This window comes from Pollachius pollachius (genome assembly GCF_949987615.1).
Source record: "Pollachius pollachius genome assembly, chromosome: 14".
NCBI classification, from domain to species: Eukaryota; Metazoa; Chordata; class Actinopteri; order Gadiformes; family Gadidae; genus Pollachius; species Pollachius pollachius.
This window is the reverse complement of record NC_136947.1, coordinates 2,652,038-2,677,077: the sequence shown is the minus strand read 5'-3', so window position 1 is coordinate 2,677,077 and position 25,040 is coordinate 2,652,038. Positions and strand designations below refer to the sequence as shown.

The 25,040-nt window shown below is 45.4% G+C and overlaps 1 protein-coding gene across 1 annotated transcript; it reads right to left on the bottom strand.

The window, feature by feature from the left end:
* Positions 1–810: 810 nt before the first annotated feature.
* On the bottom strand, positions 811–24,981 carry LOC307086304 (kinesin-1 heavy chain). The gene is made up of 26 exons (XM_079751457.1): positions 24,642–24,981; positions 19,921–20,008; positions 19,579–19,652; positions 19,245–19,349; positions 19,087–19,135; positions 18,845–18,900; positions 18,640–18,727; positions 18,158–18,282; positions 16,709–16,813; positions 15,251–15,396; positions 14,129–14,277; positions 13,487–13,674; positions 12,567–12,635; positions 11,229–11,435; positions 10,841–10,984; positions 10,144–10,332; positions 9,701–9,818; positions 9,486–9,541; positions 8,800–8,909; positions 7,945–8,046; positions 7,254–7,314; positions 6,608–6,679; positions 6,238–6,342; positions 4,809–5,025; positions 4,135–4,267; positions 811–3,383 (listed from the first exon to the last, which is right to left on the bottom strand). Exons 1-26 carry the CDS (start codon positions 24,768–24,770, stop codon positions 3,380–3,382), a joined length of 2,889 nt encoding a protein of 962 aa, XP_079607583.1. The 5' UTR covers positions 24,771–24,981; the 3' UTR covers positions 811–3,379.
* Between the last annotated feature and the right edge of the window lie 59 nt (positions 24,982–25,040).

The following is a 25,040-nucleotide window of genomic DNA, read 5'->3' as shown; positions in this document are numbered from 1 at the left end:
AAGTATAAAATGTGAGTTTGTATCCTTCATTTATTTTGGTTTGATCAATGCAAAACTTTTGCGGTGCGACTTCCATCGAAGTAGCAGCAGCACCGTGTTTGATTTTGTTTGGGCTCTTGATCCTGTCTCTAGGCCGATCTTGGAGGGAGCCTGGAATATACTTCATACAGGATGCAATAGCCTGTGATCCTGTTATTATTGCACTGGGCTTATTCTAAGCAGCCAAAAGGGGCCGAAGAGACGACACGCCGCCCCCGGTTGCCTGCGTGATCCCCAGGGAGCGGGTCTTTCCTTTCTTGATCCAAATGTTAATTCTAAACAGCATTTTACACAGTAGCCTATAATAGGAAATTCTCAAAGGTAAATCAACTAATTAAATACTGACTTTAGCTTTTTATGGGGAAAGAAGCAACGGTGATGGACCGTACTAAACGCCCTATCCATTGTTTGGGTCTGTTAAATGCTAATCAAATCAAATCTATTTATTAAGCACATTTTATAACAAGGTGAGGAGGTGGGGGGGAGATCTGTTTTATTTATGTTTTTGTTATAATGCACACCGTTTTTTCGTTCTACTTCAAGCTCGTGCTGCGTGGATGTTGCAGAAAATGTGCAACAGCACCCCCTGGGGTGACACTTTTCAGTGGGTCGCCGAATTCGGTGCAACACCGGCGCTCCCCCTTGCCCGGGCTTACTCCAATAGTGACCACAACTAACACAATCCATTGAATTAACCAGTTTTCTTCAATAAAACTGCCAAATTCGTCAACAAACAAACAAACAAAAAGCCGTAGACCATTGAAAGGGTTTTCTCATAATTATTTAATCACACATACATTTACATCATGCAGTCAATCCAAAACGGTGATCTCATTAAACGTTTCCCCATTTCCCCTCAAAGTCTGAACCCTGCTATTTGTGCCCCAGCTCTCTCGGAATGATCCAGTACCTTTGTCCACTGACGGAATCCTCACAACTGTCTTACAAATTGAGCAACTATTACACAGTAATAAAAGGTGGCTACACATTTTTGTTTTTTAGAATTAACGCAAACGATTTAAATTTTGGTGAACACCATAGAACAATGTTTGTCGTATTTTTTTTTTTTACAATGCTTTTCCAAATTTCATATCCAGTATTTGTAGGAGTTTAAGATAAAGATAGGCATTCTCTATTAGGACACATGGATGAAGACGCAGCCGCGACAGGACACCCGGTTTCTTCCTGTCGTAGTTACCATGGAGGCAACCCGACGCACACATTTAAAAGACAACCCCGGAAGGAAGATCAGTTACAAATCATTTTTCCTTCCCCGGGCTTTGGAAGCAGCTTTTTCTCGTCGCTCTTAAAAAGTAGCCACATATGGAGTGTGTCGCTCCGGGATCAGGTGTCCTCGAGTACTATGGGCCTACTTCACGAAGAGCTTGTTGCACTAGCGTCTAAAACACACGTCTCACTTAACGGATAAACTGGGATTTTACTTTGCGCTTGCAAGAGATGTTTGTTTTCGCAAATACTCATGGGATCCATAGCATTAAAAAAAAAAGTGGTGAAAAGAATATTTAAAAGCAGAGAGGGGAAACAATATTTTAAAAACAATGCAATAAAGACAATCAGAAAACAGAATCCTACACCCCTGGCTAGCTTTTTAGTTAAATAAACCTTCCTGAAGACGAAACAAGATATTTAACATTAACCCCTGCCTTGACTGAGACCCTGCATATCTGATTGGCTGATCAGTAGCAAAAGTGTTGTCAATCAAGTGCAGCCTGCCCAATGACATATTAATCCCATTTCCACACATCAACCTAAAGACGACAAAACCGAAAAAAAACCAAAAAAAAAAACCACAACACATACAGTACATAACTCCAGCAAAAACAAGTCTGCAATATACAACAAAAGGGGCACGCAATCCAAAAAAAAAAAAAAACGTTCAGAAAACAACAAAAAAAAGCAGGGGCAGTTTTGGGTCAAATGATTCTTCCAACGCGAGGCACCCTTGATATGACTATCGACCCAATCAACATGACATGGCAGGAACAGCCTTCCCTGCAGCACGTGGATGCTGCAGCGAAAAGAAACACTTAAAAAAACAGTAGACTGCAGCAAACAGAAGCCCTCCACTACACATCCAAGCCGAAAGAGAGCGGGGGCGGGGGGGGAGATGTTGGACACACCCTACTAGCTAGGACAGGACAACAAACATACGTGTGTGGGTGTTTGTGTCATCTCAGTCAGTATGACTGTGCTCTAGGTGCTCCAATGTGCGACCGATATAAATAGTGTCCAGTAAAATGGCGTAGTAAACCTCATGAGTAGTACGGTAGGGTACATTCAGCTACAAGGAAAGGCTGTGCTAAAAAGGTAATGTCCTTTTTCTCTCTCTCTCTCTCTCTCTCTCTCTCTCTGCTTAACTGGATCATTCTTTCCTTCGTTGCAACGTTTTCATCTTTCAATTTTTTTTTTTACATCCTTCTTGTGAAGTCACCAATAACGAGTATATATATTTTTAACTTAATGATAAAAACAATTGGCCTCCACAGGTATTTAGCTAAACACATCTACTCTGTTGCAAGTCTTGGCTTCTTTTTGTTCTTCGTTCCCCCTACTCCCATTGACATTCAGTAAGAATGAGCAGTACGGCCAATGTGACATCTGTACAAGGCCCAACAAAAACATAACGCTCAGTGTTCAATCTAGATGTTGTTTTTTTGTAAAACAGTTGCTTTGTTTTGTTTTTTCTTTAAAGAAGCATGTAAAATCTATCCGGGGGGAGGGGCGGGGTAGCGTGGGGTAACAACCTTAGTGAAATGTACAGAGGTTAGCCGAACTCAAGCTATTCTCGCAGCGGCACGGGTAATATAGATAAGATAGACGCTAGTGTTTTGCACACCACCCCGCTACCGATTACATTCACCTTGGCACAGTGCAGATGAACGAACACACGACGACGACGACAGATGACAACATACCAGTGCAATGGATGCATGAATGAATGAATGAATGAATGAAGAAAAGAAAGGAACCAAAACAAAAAAAAACAAACCCAGGAAGCTACACGTTCAGATCAGGGTCTGCGTGAACAAAGACTGCGTTTGGTTTGTATTTCTGGCCGATGAGTGTGGCAGGTGACGTTTTGGTGAACTTTAGTCAACAACTTGGGAGTCGTTTTTTTGTTATTTTCTTGATGATTATATCGTCGGGAGACAGAAGGGGATGAGAGAAGTGTGGACTGGGTGGGGATGGTGAAGCTGTACAGGCCAGGGGTATTTATATATATATTTATATTGCAGGACTCCAACGCTGCTGTATTGACGTGACAGGCTGCGGTGAAGGTGGTGGTGCATATCGACGCTGGCTTCTGTTATGCTGCTCTTCAGCTAGAGGGAGAGACCAGGAGGGTAAACGTGAGAAAAGTAGTAGGAGACAGACGTTAAGGATCAATTACATTTTTTCCTTATTATTGTGACAACATGAAAATAGGCCGGTACGAGAATGCTGCAACGGCATCAGTAGGGCCGTTTATCTAGCCTTACGAATCAAAGTAAAACGGCATTCAAAATGTTGCAGTGCCAACAAAATGCTTGTCCCATTGCAATGACAGCAATACGGGACTCGTAAAGGGACATGGGCTAAAAAAAAAATTGTTAACGTTTCTCTTGAGCACTAGAAAGTATCTGGTGCGCACGAGAAAGTATCTGGTGCTCACGAGAAAGTATCTCGTGAGCACGAGAAAGTATCGAACGCATATCAGTGGCAGTGTGTGTGTGTGTGTGTGTGTGTGTGTGTGTGTGTGTGTGTGTGTGTGTGTGTGTGTGTGTGTGTGTGTGCGCGCGCCAGTGATATGCGTACGATACTTTCTCATGAGCACGAGAAAGTATCTCGTGCTCATGAGAAAGTATCTTGTGCTCACGAGAAAGTATCTTGTGCGCACAACATACTTTCTCGTGCGCACAACATACTTTCTCGTGCACAAATTTTTTTTTACCCCATGTCCCTTTACGGGTTCCTTACAGCAAAGACCAGCAAACAATAATAATAAAAAAAAAAAAAGGCCTTCACATGCATCGCTAACTTAACGGAGTGAGAGTAAGTTGACGGGGGGTGGACGAGCGCCCTCTCCCCACTCACTTCTTCTCGGGCTTGGGGGCTCCGCCCCTGATGGAGACCGTCTGGCTGTTCTGGTAGAAGCTCCCCCCAGGGCGGTGGATGTTGGGATGGGTGGGGGAGGCCACGGGCTGCTGGCCAGGCCTGATGGGCTTGGCTGAAGGAGAGGAGGAGAGACGTAGATCAACGTTGATGCTCAGCGGGTTCAAGTGGGGCGGGGCACAATTAAATAAAAATGAACCTCAGGTAATCGCCTTCCACAGAAATTGACACATTTTCACTCTGAATGATCACTTTTAAAAAGCTGTCAATCATTTACTTTGATAGTCGGGGTTGTTTCTGCTATTTTGCATTTATTTTTTTGCTAGTTCCTGCTATTATTCCTTTGACTATAGTTTAGTTAAAAGCGTTGTTTCCGGCTGGATACCTATTAGGAAAAGAAAACGCATCATCAACACAAAAGAAGTCCTCCTAAGTTAGGACTTCTTTTGTGTTGACGATGTGTTTTCGGTACTTCTACTCTTAAACGGCCTCACTGTGCTGTACCTCCTGCTGCAGCGCTTGCTTTACTGTAATGGTTTCCCTTAATCAATGGAACTCATTCAATACCATCGAGTGCCATCCTATCTTACGCAGGCGACCTAGTACGGGGTGGTCCCACAGACAACCAGAGGCGGCCTGGTGCCGCCGGCGCTTACCGATCTGGGCGGAGTGCCCCCTCCGGGCCATGTTCTTGGCGCGCACCGCCTCCTTGATGCGGTCCACCTCCTGCTGGTAGCGCTTGCGGTCGCGCGCGGCGTTCTCCTTGGCCTCCTTCAGGGCAGACTCCAGGGCCTTCACCCGCTCCGCCGTAGCGCGGAGACGCTTCTCCAGTTTAGGAAGCTCACAGCGCAGGTCTGCGTTGTCACGCACCAGCTACGGGGCACAGACACACACACACACACACACACACACACACACACACACACACACACACACACACACACACACACACACACACACACACACACACACACACACACACACACACACACACACACACGTTTAAGAGCTATGCGGCTGGCGAAGACACAGGCTCAACACTGGGATGGCTACGTTTTCATGATTCCTTCCCAATGTCTTCCGTAGTCTCAAAAACATGTTTGTGTCAAAATTGATTAATCCACTGCTGTAAGGCAACCGATTCCTCCGGCTCACACGATAAGTAATAATGACACGAATCCGGCTTTTAGGCATTTATGCTTTGTTCGTTTGAGTAGCCATGAGAGCAACGATGAGCTGGAGGTTCAGGGGCACCCCCGTGGTTCACCGGGTAGAGCGCGTACAATTAAGGCCCATTCCTTACCACAGCCACCGGGGTTGAATTCCTACCCGTTGCCCTGAGCTCCATGTCGCGATTCAATTCTGTGCTTCAGATTGATGAGGAAGTGGAAGAACCACAGACGTCAGAGAACCCGACGCAGTTGTTACGATTCATAATATTCCGGAGGCGCGCACAGCTTTTGGCCGTGATATTATATATTATATTGTAATGTTCTCAAATACGAGGCGGAGGCAGTGTCTAGTCCACAGTTTATTCAACCATCAAACTGTATTCAATTCCGAACGGTAGGAAGTCATGGTAAATCCAAACGGTAGGTAGGTATAGTAATAACGGTAACTCCACGGCAACTAACACAACGGTTTCTCATTCCGCAAGACCCAAACATAAAACACTGACAAGTTACCCCCCCCCCCCCCCCCCCATCAGCAAGGCGGGTTAACGAGCACAGCGACACAGGCAGGCTGGAAATGAAAGCACAGCGGCGCCACCGATGCAGAATGACGAGTTGGAGCGCGGCAACGGCAACTATGTTATTGCGTCAACAAATATCGATATTTATCTTATATCAACATTCAGCTTGAAGATATCGAGATATGAGTTTTGGTTCATATCGCCCAGCCCTTATTCCTGTCTTACTCACTTTGCAATAAGAAAGGATAATACCTTCAAAAAATAAATCTTTAAAAAAAAAAAAAAAAGATTGTGGTTCAAAAACAGAACAGAACAGAGTGGCGGGAGGCGAATGGAGGACTGACACCATCGGCGTCTGTTCTCAGTGCACGGACCACCGCGTCGTCTCCTACCTGTTTGTGAACCTTGGTGAGCTGCTCAAGGTTGTTCTCAAGAAAGGAGATCTTCTGCTTCTGAGCCGCGCTGCCGCCGGTGTCGTCCGAGTCCATCTCAGCGCTCTGGGGAGACACACGCACAACACGCTCACAGTCAAGAGAATTCATCTATTAACCCGGACAAGACCAGACACTCCCTGGAGTAAGGACCAAGCCTATACTCTTGATGTATCTCAATTCATTTTCTGTTTGTCTGTATGACTAATGTGTAGTCTATTGATAGTCAGTTTCATTCAGCTCCTACTGGGCCCAGTTCTAAAGATATTCCCAAGGCTGTGTCTAGTACACGGTCAAAGGGAAATAAATGGCTGTGGAAGATGTGTTTTACCTTCTTCACTCTGGTAGCCAGGTCCTGGACAAAGAGCTTCCTCAGGTTGTGCAGAGTCTGCAGCTCCTTAGCCTGTGGGCGCAGCGGAAACAAAACAACTTCAGACTTAAGCTTTGGAGCCTTCGTTCATACTTCACGTTTATCAGCCATGCTGGCCTTTGAACCACAGGGTAGCCCTTTTCAGTACTGGGGTTGAACGCTCCAAATAGATCATCTACTTCAATTATGGTTTGAAGTTCCTTTTTTTTTCCAATTGCAGTACAACAGCAGATCTGAGCAGAGTTATTAGCCCGGGTCAGTGAATTGAACTCAAAACGTGCAGAGCCGCACTCCTTTAGTACGAATAGGAAACCACCGCACTGAGTTCACTCCCTCAAAAAGGTGTGGCACGGATTCCTTTCTGCTCCTCCTTTTCAGCCGTGTTGGAACAGTGCTTTAGGATTTGTATATAATGGCTCATTTTAATGCTCCAAAGTGTTTAGAGAACATCGGCGTGGGACACCCTCACACACAGTGTGTGTGTGTGTGTGTGTGTGTGTGTGTGTGTGTGTGTGTGTGTGTGTGTGTGTGTGTGTGTGTGTGTGTGTGTGTGTGTGTGTGTGTGTGTGTGTGTGTGTGTGTGTGTGTGTGTGATCATGTGACTCACCACTGTCTCCTCCAGTCCCTTCAGGTCCTGTCTAGCCTGCTCCCTGCGGTCCTGCATCACCCTGGACAACCAACAACAACAGCGGCTTAGCAACAGGACATTGTTCCGTGGGCCATTTAAAAAATATATATATAAAAAAAAAAGGCATCCAAACGCAATCATTACATTTTTATGGACACAACCTCTGGCTAATAGTTTCGCAGCGACTGCATAGTTATTCTCCTCACGCCGATGGGAATAAATAAGAGAGTTTGTGTGTGTGCGTTTGTGTGTGAGAGCCTGAATGGGTTTGTGAGTGCGAGGGACCAAATGAGTGCGATTGTGCAAATGAGAGAGAAAATGAGTGAGTGTATGCAATAAAGATAATTATATTCTATTATATTGGCTTACGTGTGTGTGTGTGTGTGCATGTTCGTGTGTGAGAGGCTGAATGAGTGTGTGTGTGTGTGTGTGTGAGAGGCTGAATGAGTGTGTGTGTGTGTGTGTGTCTGAGGCTGAATGAGTGTGTGTGTGTTTGTGTGTCTGAATGAGTGTGTGTGTGTTTGTGTGTCTGAGGCTGAATGAGTGTGTGTGTGTTTGTGTGTCTGAGGCTGAATGAGTGTGTGTGTGTGTGTGTGTGTGTGTGTGTGTGTGTGTGTGTGTGTGTTTGAGAGGCTGAATGAGTGTGTGCGTGCGTGTGTGCACGTCTTACGTGAGCTCGTGCAGCTTGCGGCTCTTCTCCTGGTCGGTGGACTTGAGTTTCTCGTGCTCCACCCGGAGGCGCTCCTGCTCCAGCATGATCTTCTGGTTGAGGCTGGGAGAGGGCAGAGAGGCCGTCAACGTGGATCCACTGGGCTGAGGATCATGAGCACCCCCACCATGGCCTACCAGCCGTTCTCCAGAGGGCTCAAACTACACCAAACGGGGCTCACTTGGCCTTTTAAAGCGGCTCACACAGACACCGTGAATGGGGCATTGAGCGTAATGACGCAGAAATTGTCATTTTGCGTCATTTGAAGCAGGAAGTGTTAGAGGTAGATACGGATCTCTCCCGTCTCAGGGGAAAATGATGGAATGATGCAAGACCTTTAAATATATGAAATATTTCTAACGATACAAAGCTTAATGCAAATGGATGAAGTGTCCCTTTAAGGTAATAGAGCATACATTTGATTTCCTCTTGTTGGCTGTCCATCGAAATGCCTTCTGGGATACTTCTACCCCTACTACTCAAGGAGACAGCATTTGCCTTTCCTCTGTTCGTGGAGCCACAAACAGCACTAGTACCACTAAACCCATAGTTCAATTGGGACATCCTACAGTACGTCTGGACGACGGTAGGATGTCCAGACGTACTGTGGGGGGGGTATTGGGAAGGCCTGCTGGTCCTTTAGTTACGGTTAAGCCTCATATTTTTATTTTTTTCAACCAGGGATAATCCATTGAGATCCAGAATTGATTTTGCAAGGGAGTCCTGGCCAAGACAGCAGCATAAAGTTCCATATAAAAAACAGACAACATAAAACAGAAGAAGACAATTGCCACTTTAGCGTCATCATTCCCTTACTCTTGGAGCTCTGTGATCAGCTTCTCCTTGTTGTCCAGCTCGTCCCGGAGGCTGCTGATCTGCTTCTGGTGGGCGTCGCGGTGGGAGTGGATCTGCTGCTCCACGGCCTCCTAGGCAGAACACAGCGCCGCTTCAGCACGCCGATACCACACCCACATGCACCAACAACGCAAATACCAGGGGTGCTCGAAATATAACATAATAAAATAACCTGGGTCTCAGTAAACCGCGCCCTTATCGATACCGTTATCCTGTCCGAGGGGATGTCTTAAAAAAAGACTGCACTCCTGATGATTACTCATTTTCACTCACTCCCTCAAATAAGAGTTGTATGATTGGAACAGCATAGTCTTGTTTTCTTTTAAACTTTTTTTGGCGCTATGAAGGGCGCCTTTCCTCAAGTTTTCTGCATCTCTCCCTCTCCTTGTGTCTTATCTCCCTAGCCCCAACCCTGTTCTCAGGCAGGCGGACCAGAGGAGGACAAGACTTGGGCCACAGGCTTTTCAGGACATACGCTTTTTAAGTCTTGTTATTAACTCTAGTCAAAAATAGACTTCCACTCCATCCAGATTATTACACATTCCAAGCAATACCAGTTCTATTCAGAACAATCTTTTGATGACTTAATTCAAATGAACAATACCCATCCCTTAGGACGACCGAATGCTTTAGGTGATCTGATTTACCTTGACTTCATTTGCAGACTGTATCTCATTATCCTTCTCCATGGCATGAACTTTCTCTGCAAAAGGACAACAGACTCCATCAGCACAAAGCAATAACAGACACGGAGTAAATCAACACCAGCGGGACTTGAAACGGAACACACACATTTATATATTTGGGGCGCATCATAATCAAATCGAACAAAAAACTATTTTTCCCTGTAACCAGACCCTACCTTGGGCACTGATCTTGACCAGCTCCTCGTTGAGGGAGTCCACGTTCTCCTCCAGCTGCCTCTTCTTCTGCTCCACGTTCTGCAGGTACTCCGTCAGGGACTTGATCTTGGCCTCGTGCTGGACAAAAAAAAACACAAGACGTTAACATCAGCGCCTCACAAACAATGTTCTCACGGGTCAGAAAAGGTTAGGCCATATGTGCAGCCCCAACTTCTCATATGGTTGTGTTTCCGCTTCCCCACACATAGTTTTAACACTCTCAAGATCTCCGGCTTTGAATGCGGGTAAGGTTCCAACAACAACAACAACAACAACAACAAGCCTCCTACTGCTCTACCATCACAATTAGCAGTAACGGCTAAGGTACGGCATCAGGCTATCAGGGAGGGGGCAGAGAGCCGACAGCTACCCTCAGGTGGGGTGAGGGCGGGGGGGCGTTTACCTGTTGGATGCGCAGCTGACAGGCGGCCAGCTCCAGCTCGTTCTCGTCCATCTTCTTGTTGCTCTCGGACTGGGTGCCCTCCAGCTGCTTGCAGCGCTTCACCATGGTCTTCACCTCTGACTTCATCTTGCTGATGTAGAGGCGCGCCACCGTGAACTCCTCGTCGATCACGCCGCTGCCCTCGTGTTGCTGGGGGGAGAGACGGTGTCACTGGGGTTCGAGGGCACCTTTTGAGACAGTCCCTGTCTAGTGAGGGTCCGCCGTTGTTTGTCATTCTTTCGATTGATCGAATTTTGAGCGCGATTTCGATTTCAGCGTCAAACGATCACAAAACTATTTTAATCGAATTTTCTTTTTCTTTCTTATTAACTGTTTTATAGAAAGTGCAGAAGAGCTGGATACATATCTGTACAATATTTTAGATTTGAACATTTTGTGTATTTTTCAAAGGGGAAATTTGAAAGTTCTCCGTTACCAAATGTTTTTTGGGAGAGACTTGCTGAATAAATACATGATGTTCTCAAACTCAAAAATAATCGTTTAAATAATCGTGATTTCAATATTCACCGAAATAATCGTGATTATGTTTTTTTTCCCATAATCGAGCGGTCCCCATCAGAGACATCAATAGGCAACCAGCCTGACGTGACAATACTGCGACTTCCCAAAACATTCCCGCTGCCCGTGTTTTACGTACCTTGACGTCATTGCTGCCCACGGCGATGCCGATCTCGGCCAGGTCTTTGAGCAGCGATGACATCATCTCCGTCACCCTCTTCTTCTGGTGGTTGGACATCTCCTTCAGCTTCTGGAGCTCAGAGTCCAGCGACGTGAGGAGGGTCTGTACGGGAAAGGGGAGGAGCGTTTGATTAAACATTGCCACTGACTATTCACAGATTGGCTTTGAAAAAAAGAAGATCTGCGTCAACCAAGGACACATTTAGCACACATCAGGACTTTTCTGGTTCCATATATGGACGAAGGTACACACACGCGATAGTTTGACTGAACAAACTTGGTGGGCGAGACACTGACATGAAGGGGCACCATACATATGATATCGCAGCGCCTCCTCTACCACGCACCGATTTCTGACTGAGCTCCTCGCTGATGGCCTCGAACTCCTTGGTCTTGTCCTCCACCTCCTGGCTCTTCTGGTCGTAGTTGACGGCCAGCTCCTCCAGCGCCTGCAGCACCTCCTTCACCTCCTCCTTGGAGGCCTCGTTCTCCGCCTGCAGGCGGTTCAGCTCGGCCTGCATGTTCTCATGGTCACGGCGGGAAGACACCAGGAGCTAGCGGGGGGGATTCAAATGAGAAGCCGTGTTAGAGCCGCTGTCGGGGAGAGCACTGAAGTAAAAGTTAAAAACAAGACTAGGACCAACGGGTGCATTGACAGGAGAATATCTGAGATTGTGCGTCCCACCATGCCTACTCTCATGTCACTTGGGATTGAGTTAGTTATGATCACTCTTTAAAATTAAAGACCAACTGAAATCAAGCAGATACATTTCAACTAAATGTCACATCGTTTCTTAAAACTACCTAGGAAAAAACACATACAAGTTTACAATAAGGGTTAGGAAAAATCTATTTTGAAAAAGATAAACCTCTCCCCATAACGGTTGCGGTTCATGGTTCAACCCTCCTAAAAAGAAGGAAAGCATCTTATTTTTCATGTTGTTATGAGCTGCTATGCTCTCTTCTGTCACAGAGGGGAAGAAATTGCTTGCCCCCCCCCCCCTCATTCTTGATTCAAACATATTAAGTCCATTAATAAATCTTGTTTAAGCCTACTAGGCATGTTTGACAAATGGACTGGCAATGAATTATGACCTTCACAAGCTTGCTTTTCATAACTCTGTGTTGGCGGGCTAGGCTAGGCATATGAGCTGAACGGAATTAAATCAGCATTTTATCTGGCTATCCGTTGCCTCAAACGAGGAGAATCGTGTTTCATGTTTTTGTGTCTGAGAATAACGACAGTTTTCCCGACCTTAATCTTATTCTAGTCTGAACGTCTGCAAGCGGATTCCAGTCTCTCCAACACAAAGACGCAATTTATTTTTAAACTATGGCGCTTGTTGCCATTTTAGTGCTTTAACAATCGTAAGCTCGTGCTGAAGCTCATCCCACTGATGTCAAACCTAATTCTCTAGCCTCAAATGACAACAGGCGACAGTAAGCACGACTCAATAACATTGGCAGTTGTACATTTGAATAAATGTGAAAACTAAATTTAAAAAAAAACGGTTGTAATGACGATGTAACTACTACATATTTTAATGGACACAATATTTGTATAAAACTGTGACATACTTCATCATTCCATCAGAAACAAAACAAGAAATCACCAAACCCTACTGGCATCATACTAATTGTATAGGCCATCATCGCTGAACTGAGTTATAGCACATATCGCTCACCTCCTCCTGGTCCAACATCTGCTGCTTGAGCTTCTCAGCCAGCTGGCTCTGCTGGTTGATCTCATCGTCCTGGACACATGGAGAACATCTGGCATTAGCAAGAACACAGCGGAGCCGCTCTCCCCCAGATGGGGCATCACAGATGGCGCTATGTCACTGTAGGATCTGCCCATGTATATGGGCACTGGTTAACTGAGTTAACTGTTGGCACAAAGTTAACTGTTGAACACACATTACCATTTCTATTTTTGGGATGCTGGTCAATATTCCTAGGTGCTTGAACAGAGGTGCTTGAAGTACACAAGTTTGCCGTTTATGTACTTCATGTAATTGTGAAGTTGACGTTGTTAATAGTGCTTGTTTGGATGTTTATCATTCCCCCCCCGCAGTCCCGGCATTGCCAAGTAAGTGACCAACAAGATGAAGTGTTGTCACCCCATGTGTTAATTGCCTTGATTTGTACTTGGAACTCCAGGCAACTCACAACAACCAAACGTACGTGCACGTACGTGTTTGTGTGAACTAGAGCAAGACAAAGGGAGGGCACTGGGGAAGCGATACTACACATGCATGATTAACAGAGCACGCTTCAGCAACCCCCGTCAGCGCTGCGCCAAAAACGACCGCATCAACTAAATATAAACACCTTGAACACCGCACGGCTATGCAGCGAACAGAAGCATATTCTACCAACCGAACAAATACTCAAAATCTCGGCCGATTCCACAACTTTTGGCTCAGCTCGGAGCATATTTTTCCCTAGAAGAAGGGCGAAGGCGTTCTTCTGAGCGATGCCGCGAAACCGAAACAAAGAGTTGCCCAAACACCGACCCCAGGAGCACACGTATGCATCAGAGACGGCGGCCGGCCCTCAACAGCCCGGTGGGACAGCGAGGACTGGACTCCCCCGCCCCCCTCACCTTATCGTCCATCTGCTTGTAGAGCTTGGCAAGCTCCGCCTCACACTTGTCCTTCTCCACGTCGGTGAGGCGGACGCCCGGCACGTTGGGCGTGGAGGCCGGCTTGTCGTTGACCACATTGTCCAGCGCCAGCACCTCCGCGTTGGCCTTCTCCTTGTCGAACTGCTCGTCCACCGGGACACTCTCGCCTGGAAGGGACCGAGAGCCAGGAGGGGGTCAGCCTGACTGAGTTGGACCGCTCCGTGTCGGTGTATTTGCAGGTCTGTGTCGGTGGGCTACTCAGAATCCCTCCAGGCTTCTCCTTCACGAGCGCTTAATAACTCACAGAGTGGGGTCGAGTACCTTCCGTAGATGGCCGCAACCAAATCTGGAGGAGATGTCTGGGGTATCCGTAATGTTTTGTTCTGCTGTGTAGATGTGTTGCTATAGGTGTGTTCTCCATCTTGTAGTGTCGCGTATTATAGTTTACCCAAATCATCCTAGTCTACTTTGCCTTACCTCTGTACTCCTGAAATTTCAGGCCCGAAGGAACGAACGAGTGAGCGAGTGAGTGCGTGAGTGAGTGAGTGAGTGCGTGAGTGAGTGCGTGAGTGAATGAAAGAGCGAGTGAGTGAGTGAGCGAGCGAGCGGATTCCCTCTCACCGTTCCTCCAGCGGTTGAGCTCGTTCTCCAGCCAGGTGACGGTGTTCCTCAGGGTCTTGTTCTTCTCCTTCTCTCTTTCATACTTCTTCTTCCACTGCTCCGCGGTCAGCTCCACGTTCACACACACCGTGTTCTTGATGGTCTTCGCTCTGCACGCACACGCGCACAAGACACCAGGAACTGCTGTTAGGAGCCGGTTGGTGTGGGGTTCTTCAAACGGACGTTATGTTGTTTGGGACTCAAGGTTACCAGTAGGGCTGGCCGATTAATCAAATTTTGATCGCGATTTCGATTTTAGAGTCAAACGATCACTAAACTAATATAATCGATTTTTTCCAAAAAAAAAAAAACACCTTCATTAAATGTTTTATAGAGAGAGCAGAAAAGCTGGAAACATATGTTTACGTTACTTAAGATTTGAAAAAAATCGATTTGACCACTTTGTGTATTTTTGAAGGCGAAATTTCCAAGTTCTCAGTTACAAAGTGTTGTTTGGGAGAGACATGCTGAATAAATACATCATGTTTTCAAACTCAAAAATAATCGTTTGAATAATCGTGATTTCAATGTTGAACAAAATAATCGTGGTTATGATTTTTCCCATAACCGAGCGGCCCTAGTAACCAGGCCTCAAACTTTAGTCGTAGAAATGAATTTTAAAAAATGCCATGACAAAGCATTGGCAAAGCCTTCTCCAGTGTGAACGGCGAGAATTCGAGTTGAACTCATAAAACTGTTTTCAGGTCAGGAGGTGTGGTTTTAAATAGTATTATTTATATCTATCCATCCATCTTTATATATAAAAAGTTTGGAGTTGCAATTTACATTTCAGACCAAACTTTTGCATCAGAAGCCCGGGGGACAAACCGCATAAATTAGGTTTTCCTTCTTTTTGTCAGGGACGAAATAACCATTTATACTAGATTGAGAACAGCCCTTTTTCAAATCAACAATGACCCGATTGGAAAACGTACCAAGCCCCTCTCACAAGGCAGGTAACAACACTAGCTTCTTTTTTTGGTAGAAATAAGGAGTATCATTTTAGGCCTGAATAGGAAATACTGGTGCCCAGAAATAGGGCCATGAGGTTTGCTGTTGGCAACGGTCTGGGGGTTCTCCCACCTCTGTCCGAACATGAGCGTGGACTTGGTCTCCGACTCGTTGTAGGAGGAAGGCGAGCAGCAGATGATGATGGTGGTCCGACAGTTTCCACCCAGGGAGTCTTGCAGGATACGAGTCATCTTGCTGTCTCTGTATGGGATGTATGCCTAGAACACACACAAACACACACTTTAGAGGATGATTGAGGATAATGTAAAAACCGTGTGCCACAGCTACTGTACACATCTAGAGTAGTAATGGTGCTCCAAGTCTATCATGCACACTTTATTACAAATGTAGACTGAAAGGGACCCATTCTAATGATAGGGGAGGGTATCCTTTAAAGGGAAAAGCTCCATAAACCCAGTGGGAAAAGGAAGCTTCCTTGATAAGCCCCACAAAGGATGGAGCCCCACTTATTCACTACTTGCCCTTCATTATAACAGAGAGATGTTTAATGAGCCGAACTCGAATGAGAAATGACTTTGAATTGGGATGTAACCCGCAACATACTTGCTCTCATTAACCCGCCGTCAAAACACTGAGGTAATGGGGGCTATGATCTGTGTGAAACGCTGTGGGAGTCGGAATACAAACAGGTTGGGCGACATGCTTCCCTCTGTGAAACCCGAGGCCCCGGCCAGAGCTTAGCATGTCCACACAGCGGTTTCAGACACTCCTCGTCACCGGTAAAAAGGGGAGGGGCAGTAAGTGGGCTGGCTGTTAGCGTTCCGTGACATTATACGACTGCGCCGAAGAGAAGAGTCATCAATTGTCAGCCCGACCACCTATAACGAGCCAATAACTTTCCTTGAAAGTGCACGTTTCCAGTTAAAACGGAGAGAGCGAGTGCACAATAAACCACTTGTTTAACCAAAAATGCTGATAGATCTGCAAGAAAGCGCCAGGGGGAAAGCGCCCCGAATAAAGAGATGGCGCACAACAGACCGAACATTGACTCAAATGGAAGCCGCGACACCGTTGGATCAACAGCTCGGAGGCAAAAGCATCTGAATAAAAAGCCTCTAGTTGTCTGGGCTGCTACAGAGGATAAAATATGACTTTACCACGATAACACCCACAACCAATGTTTGTTTTTACTCCACGCGTTGCTGGCTCATGCGTGCGGTTAAGAACACGTCAGCTCTTTTACACCCAGTGTTCCACTTTCCTCTAGTTTCTGACATTACTTCCTGCTTTTTGGTGGCCCACCTGACTAGTTTTAGTCATCATTTGTATAATCCTGAAACTACTTTAATCCTAGGAAAAGGTGCCTCACGTGGGATTTTAATGGAACGGTTAATATGCGCATTTTGAAGTGTTTCATTTGGGAATCAGTATCATACGGGAATCACTGTTGTATGTTGTATCCACGTGACTTCGTCAAGTGTGCTGGTCTGACGTAAACGATGCATGCATGTATGTGTACACACACACACACACACACACACACACACACACACACACACACTAACTTACCGTTCCCTCAGCTAGAGCAGAGATGACGTTCCCCAGAGATGACAGAGACTTGTTGATGTTTTTGGCTTCATCCAGCACGGCCCCCTCGGCTCCCGTTTTACTGACCTGTGAATAAGAACAGGAGGATGGGTGGATGGGAACAACAGGGGTCCCAAGAGGGTTACCCACCCTCTGAGGATCAATACTGGGAGTACTCCTCTCTGTAGGGAGCACCGGCTCCAATCGACAGGAGATTCACACCTGGCTTCATTGAGATGGAGACACCTTTAGTTCTTTTTATTTTGTCTCTAGATACTGTTTCTTATACCTTTTCCAAGTAATTGGCCTTTCACTATATTTATGTTAATACATATGTTTATATTTTATGCCAATGTGGAATATGCTCCAGGGTTGGTCAGGAGTGCAATGGCTGCCACAATGGAAGCATAACAAGCAAAACGCTTTTAAGTAAGGCTAATCATTAGAATATAGAAAATAATCGAGCGGCCCTTATTACTAGGTCTCAAACTTTAGTCATAGAAATGAATTTTAAAAAATGCCATGACAATGCATTGGGTCACGTTATCCAGTGTGAACGGCAAGAATTCGAGTTGAACGAATAAAACTGTAAAACAGGTCAGGAGGTGTGGTTTTAAATAGTATTATTTATATCTATCCATCCATCTTTATATATAAAAAGTTTGGAGTTGCAATTTACATTTCAAACCAAACTGTTGCATCAGAAGCCGGGGGGACAAACCGCATAAATGAATGTAACTAATGTTAATCATTAGAATATAGAAAATGAGCAGTGTCCATGGTGGGGTAGAGGGTCAAGCTAGTTGGTCAGCAGACGGCTGGGTAAATCATAGACAAGAGATGAGGTGCAAAGGTCTGTTATATTGTCCCTCACATTAAATATAGGAGTGTTTCAATCATATGATTCAAAGTTTCATTAGAAAACAAAAGACAAAGAACAAACAAGCACCTAGCCACTACAACTCCCTGATTGTAATCGTGAAATAGCCCCAAGATGGTGGCTCGGAACGTGTGTGACCTCCAACTTGCAAAGAGCCGATAACGCGGTGTGGCTAGCAACAAGCTCCACTAGGGCTGGGCGATTCATTAAACTTTGATGGCGATTTCGATTTTTGCGTCAAACGGTCACAAAACTATAAATCGAATTTCGATTTTTTAAAATGTTTTATAGAAAGCTGGATACATATCTGTGCATTATTTTAGATCTGAATATTTTCTTTTAGACCATTTTTTTAAAGGAGAAGTTTCAAAGTTCTCAGTTACAAAGTGTTTTTTGGGAGAGACATGCTGAATAAATACCTCATGTTTTCAAACACAAAAACATTATCGTTTGGATAATCTTGATTTCAATATCGGCCAAAATAATCACGATTAGGATTTTTTCCATAATCAAGCGGCCCGAAGCTCCGGCCTCATAGAGCAACTGCGCACCTTCTCACTGCCAGCCAGATCCACCAGGTAGAGCTTCCCGCTAAGCTTCTGCTCGGTCTGCGTGTTCTCCTGCTTCACGTTGATGAGGAAGATGCTGTGACTCCTGGAGCTGTGCTCGTTCATGTCTGGGAAACACATCACACACAGGCTTGAGAGGGGAGCCGGCCAGCAGGGAGCACGGTTTAAGAATATCAAAATAATGGTTCATATTTTACAACGCATCCGGCCGTAATGAAGAGGAGACTGCTTGAGCAGAATGCCTGATCAAACAATGGTGTACGTTTGGGAAATACATATTTTATAATGTACACTACAAAATGGGGAACGGTGCACTCCCGAGAGGTTTTACCGATAATCTGTCAAGCGATTCATGACGAGCGAAAATGACACAATACAAAAGAAATGCGTAACTGCAACCGGGGACGGGATGCAGTTACAGAGCGAGAGGAGAGAGAGCGTGTGTGTGTGTGTGCGTGTCTTACTTGTGACCGCTACGTGTCTGTTCGATTTGCCCTCGTCGATGGTGTCCATAACCTCCTCTGGGCTGCAGACAAACCTCTCAGTGCATCCCTGTGAACCAATGACACAGTGGCGTCAGGGACATGTTTAGGGAGTGGGGGGGGGGGGGGGGGTCTCAATAGATGCAATGTTGGAGGGAAGGGGGTCACGGGAGGCGGAGCCTGTTACCTTGACGTAGGGAACTCGGTTCTTGTCCTCGTGCACGGACAGGTTGGTCTTGGATACTGGAAGAAGGGAGGACAACGTACGTGTCAGATATATGAAACAAAACCGTCTCTTTCTGGTTGAAACGCACTGGGAAAGTAAAGTTACATGGAGAAGCAATGCGATGAATGAGGTTATGTATTGTATCTACGCCTAATGTGTTGACATTGCACAAGTGTTCCCCTGCTCACATCCTTGCCACTTACCATCCAACAAGTCCCGAATCTTGTCCAGGTAGATCTCAAAATACGACACCTGCGACCGAAAATAACAAAACGATAAACAAATAAACCAAACGAACGCCTGGGAGCTCAGAGTCAAACATGTTTCTTTGTAAAGCGTGGGATTCTCTTTTTCTTTGGACCTTGATGTGGAACTCCAGGTTCTCGTCCATGGAGTATATGTAGTTGAAGATGTCCTGGACGATCCTGGGGATGATGCCCATGTTGTCTGTGTCATGGAGCAGTCCCTGGAAACGAGGAGAAGAAATACCATGGTACGCGGTACGACTGCACTGACTGACTGAATTATGTATTGGGATTCAAATTACAATTGTCTGAATCTATATTTATAGTTGGGGAATGCGTCTGTAAGTAATGTTTACGGTAACGTCTGGAGTATTACAAATCATTTGGGAGATTTACCACTACTGCATACAGCAACGATGGTTCACTGTTGGGAATAGAAAGATGTCATACCTCCATGGTGTGAGTTTTTCCAGAGGATGTCTGCCCGTAGGCAAAAATCGTCCCGTTGTATCCCTCCAGAACATCTTAAAATACATCAAACATACACGCAGCAGCCAATCAAAAACAAGTGTGCTTCGAGTGAAGAATAACTCATGTCTTCATATAATCTTAAGAAAAAAGGGGAGGGTCTGCACACTGTTTAAATGCTCCAGAAGTGGAATAATAAACAGGCAACGTTTCGATCTCTGAGGATCTTCATCAGGCCCATATAATCATATAATCTTGTAACACCATGGATAACATAAGTGGAAGGGATGAAAAGCGGAAGAGAAAGGGGAGGAGAAAGCTCACCTTTAACGATCCTCTGGGCACAAGCATTGTACACTTGTTCCTGTGAGGTGTTCGACGCAAAGACCCGGTCAAATGCGTAGGGCTTACTCTGGAAGAGAGGCAGGGAGATAGTATGAGATCATTGTTTCAAAAGTAGATCTGATTAGTTATTTTTATTACTTTTGGCACTTTTCTTTATGGTACTGCAGACCATCATTACATCATTAAATAATGATCATTAAATAATGATAACTAAAAACCCTCATACTGCAACTATCCAATATTTTATATTATATAAAATGACTGACTATTTTAACTATTGCAAGTTGGTTTGGTTGGTTTTGGTAACCAACCAATGTTTGTTACCTAAAACCAACCAATGTTGGTTACCAAAACATTCATTTTCACCATGAAACTAATGATTCATAGTTAGATCTGACAACAAATAAATACATTTAAAAATAAAATTGTTATTGATAGCCTCTGAAATGAGAACCAACATTTTTCCTAGATTTCTATAGAATACTGACATTGGATAAGGACATGGCTGTAATCGAAACTATCACTACAATTAGGATTAGTCTTTAAAGACTAGCCTTGGGGCTATAATCACAATAATGATATGTTAGCCAATGCCCAATTCAACAAAAAGAAACAAGCTCTTCAGGGAGTGTCTTTGCACTTGAATCAAGGGAGATTTGAATCGATGGGTTAACATAAGGCTGACGGCAGAGTACAGAAACTGATGCATCAAGCGTTTCCCTGGGTTTTGAAGGAGACGGACGGCTGGGTCGCTTTGAAAAATCACCTGCCTCATCCCTCTCCCACTATCCTGCTCGGAAGTGACAGCAATGGGGGACAACGTACGGCCCGCCACACACACACACACACACAGACACGTTATAAATGATCCCTCTAAGCCACACCCTTGGTAATTCTGGTTTTCAGAGACATGAACACCCTGGCACCCAGGAAACCGTCACGAGATGACCACACCACCTGTATAAATTAACCCGGGCCCCACCCTGGGAGAAACTGGAACACAGACAAACGTCCCCTCCTGCATTTCACTGCAGAGGGGCTCTCCCCCCCCTCTCCCTCTAGTAAACACGTTCTGAACATTAGATTCAATGTCACCAGCGGAGGGACTATAAATACTGAGCAAACTATTTGAACCGCTCTGACTGTGTGACAGATAGCGAGAGGATGAATTCGTTTTCCGAGTGTAATCCCCCATATCATCCTCTGCCTGAGGTACATGCAAGGATATGGAAGTGCACCGCCCTGGAAAAGATCCACCGTGTCTTTGACTGTCATTTGTGCATGAGAAGGACAAAGAAACGGGCAGCAGGCACCGACACTGTACTGCGAACACAAAGCTCTGGCCGTTGCCCCTCTCAAAATGTATTCCTCCATACGTCATTAGACCAGTCATAGCCAACACTGGCGACAGCAGTACACACCCCAGCTGGCCCGACCTGCTCAGTTTTTAAAAGCAGCTGACCTGCTGTCTGGTCTACCCAACCTGCAGCGATGCAGAGGAACCATTAGCCAAGGCACGGATAGCCGAGCGGTCAAACTATTTTAGCTAATTGTGGACAATAGTGCATTGTGGAAATTGCAGAGGCAGACTTTCACTTTTTCTCTGGGCTATATATACACATTTGCATCAAATGCAGTATGTGTGTATAATAGCGCACTGCGTTCAGGATGGTCGAGCAGAGGAAGCCAACAGCTGTCTTGTCCCTCTCTTCATTAGCTAATGTCTGAGGATGCTTTTACTTTATGGCAAGAGTTGGTTAAGATGAATTGCTTATGATGTGGAGGACATGGCCACTTGAGAATCCAATTGTGATCTTGAAACACCTCAACTCACACCGCGCAGTGCTAGCGGATATCTGGTTCAATGGCGTCCCCGACTTACGTTGTCATTTACGGTTAACAGAAGATTGCTAAACTACCTAGTTAAGGAAACTCCAAGGTTAGAGAAAAATATAATCAAACACGATGCCAACTGTTTTATTGTTGGCAGACAAAGCAGGCCTGTCCTTAGATAATAATAAGTAATAAATATTACCATCTTTTTTTTTTTACAATCCTTCCACAGACATTCAATAAAACCAGTTAAGTAGAAGGCGCCCTCCTCTCACTTCACCAACTAGACCTAGCCAATAGCCATATCCTCTCTGGTTATCTCCATCTACCATCATCTCATGGAGGACACAGCAGTGTGTGAACTCCATGGTCAACGACATCATCCTTTGTCTACGCGGGCCCAGGGGGAACAGTAATGGGTGCATGAATAATTGACCCATGGGCAACATGCGGCCCACCCTTCCTATAGTGACGAGTAACATCTATGTCCAGGCAGCAGAGCACCACATGGAAATATTTGCGAGTGGAAGGGAGACTATGAATCATGGCAGCAAAGCTGGGCTATATTTATCGATATTCTAATGCCAGATTAGGTGTCATCTTCATAGCAAAGATTGCAAATAGACAATTGAAATTTCCTTTCAACTGGTTTCATCATCATATCAAGTATGAAAGGAGCTGAGCCGTACCATTTCTTTCTCAACGAGTTTAAATATGGAAGGAGTCACTCTACTGTGCTGTTGGGCATATTCTCTGATTAAAAAAGTTGCTTTTCCTGCTTAGGGACTACACATACAGATGGGTCCAGTGTGAAGTCACAATTATTCTATAGTCGTTAGTGAAAAGAGAAACTAAACTAAACTAAACGATGTCCCCAATTCTTCAGGAAACAGTCACGAGAGTACAGACAAAAGGAACAAGGACACAAATGTTGATTCTGTTCACTATAATTCTGACAAAGGTGGCTTTGTAAATTTTCCAACAGGCTAGGGAAGAGAAATTAGGCAGTGTAGGCATCAGGCCTAATAAAGGGTGCATAAAGCCGGGATCAAAACAAATCAGTCATGGTGAATAATAGTGCAAAACAACATGCATCAACATAACAAATCACAACATCACCCCACCCCATCAGGCGAAATCTACCAGTGCCCAGCACTGCCCTGATTGGAGGAACAGCTGGTTACCAGGCGATAGAACACAGGGGATTACCCAGAAGGCCTGTGCCGCTGCCATGTATGCGTACAGTGAGTGCGCCACTTCTCCCAACAGCTGAGCTAGCAGATACTAGCAGGGCCCCTTGCCACCAACACTTGTGTCTTTGACAATGTGCACAGGGATTAAGTGAATATCTAAAGGCGTACGGACTTGGGATTTGCAATGATATGCGTGGCCCGGTCCAAATGCTGGGATTGCTAGAAGTAGCTTGGACGTTTTGTCACTCAGAACTATTGTAAGATTATTATAAGACTGTTTGTAAAATGATATCCGCACAGGCCGTTTTGTTTGCAAAACGTTGAATGAATAGGTCCATTGTGTCCAAGCGCTATCAGCTAAATTCAATGATAGTTTTACTCCATGGATGTCACTGCATGATATAAGACATAGATTTATATCTTGCAAGGGGCTCCAAGTGCTTCATCTGCTACTTTTCCTGAGGTGTAATCCCTTTGTCAGACACCAAAGTCCATGCAAAACAGGGCGGGTTTCTGCCATGACACATAATGTGTAACCATATTTTAGAGGCTAGGTTGTTACTACTCACAGTTATGACACTCAAGAATGTGTTAACCTAACTTGGTAACTTTCCCATTTTCTTTGTAACACAGCCACATAGTTTACTTAGAAATTGTAATTTAAGGTTCATTTAAGACTCTTGTTTCGTATTTAACAGACTATCCAGCCCACACCCTTGTCAATATCAACGGCGCCCAAAGGGTTCTGTGCAGTTACAAGCCACCATCAATAGTAATTAGCATGTCTTCGTCGTTGACTCAATGAAGCAGTGTCACGTTTCATTAATCACGCTTTTAGAGGTCTGTGTCACAAGGGTAGTGGGATTAGCAGAAGCAAAGTGAACACAAATGTAACTTGAATGGAATGCATTACTGGACCACCGCCTTGCTTTCAAAACTCGTTCCTCAAGGCAATCGGAGTATGTGACAGCAAGCGATGAATCCAACCTGGCCACATCTCACCGACGCCACAGCTAGATGTAGGATGCACAATACGCAGGCACTCGGTGGTTTCCATATTGCTAACATGGTTAACAAGTGAGCTGTGTGGAACTAGCTGACTGGCAAGCCAGGGCCAGCTTATCTGTCAAGCCACCAGCTGGCCTAGCTAGCACTTCACATCAGCCATTGTCAGTGTAGCGTTATTGTTTCTGCGTGGTTACCGGCATGAGTTTGTATCGACGCCCTATGTTAATAGTAGCAGTGACATCGAATGATAGTAAAGCCATCCAGTGTCTTGGTATCAGCGACCAGGGACGGTCGTTGTGTGTTGCATCGTTCAATGACAGCTCGCTAGCCACGAAAGAACAACCGCGAACATGACATTTGGGACATGCAGGGTATTAGTTAGTCCTGTGACCGTGATGTCCAAAAGACAATCGAGTATATATATATACACACACGTCATACCAAGGATATGTCCGATTAAATGACTAAACAGACACTCGTTATGGCAGACGCTCGGGTACAGCGAAGGGCCAATTAGGAGAGATCGCACAGGTCAGCACTGGGCTAACGTTAGCACGGAAGCTAAAATGCTAACGACCCTACCTCCCGAGACAGATTAAATCCCGCCGACCACAACAGCGGTTTCTGGCTAAAACACGGTGTGCGTTCAAGACGGAAACAACTTACCGCGATTACGACCGTGTCGTCCCCTTGAGGAAACTTGGGTATGTACCGGTCTCCTCGGGTTACCTCTGAGCTGTTCAAGGGCCTAAAACGGCACATCACTTTGATGGTGCACTCCGCAGGGTCGGCCATCTTCCACGGTGCAGGAATGGAAATTTACAAATTAGTTGAACTAGATCCTGGATCTAGGGGCGCAATGGGAGGCCGAGCCCCACTTACCCACCCTCACGGTCACGCAAGTGTTGTGTTTGCGCTAATATTCAACACGAAACTCCGTATTTTCCCCACTAAATCACTTCCTTTCCTGTTAGGAAGCCATGATACCGGCGGATCGCTCCTCGGGTTGGCCACCTCACCCCTCCTGCTGTGTATGTGGATCACAATGACGTCACCTCCACAGGC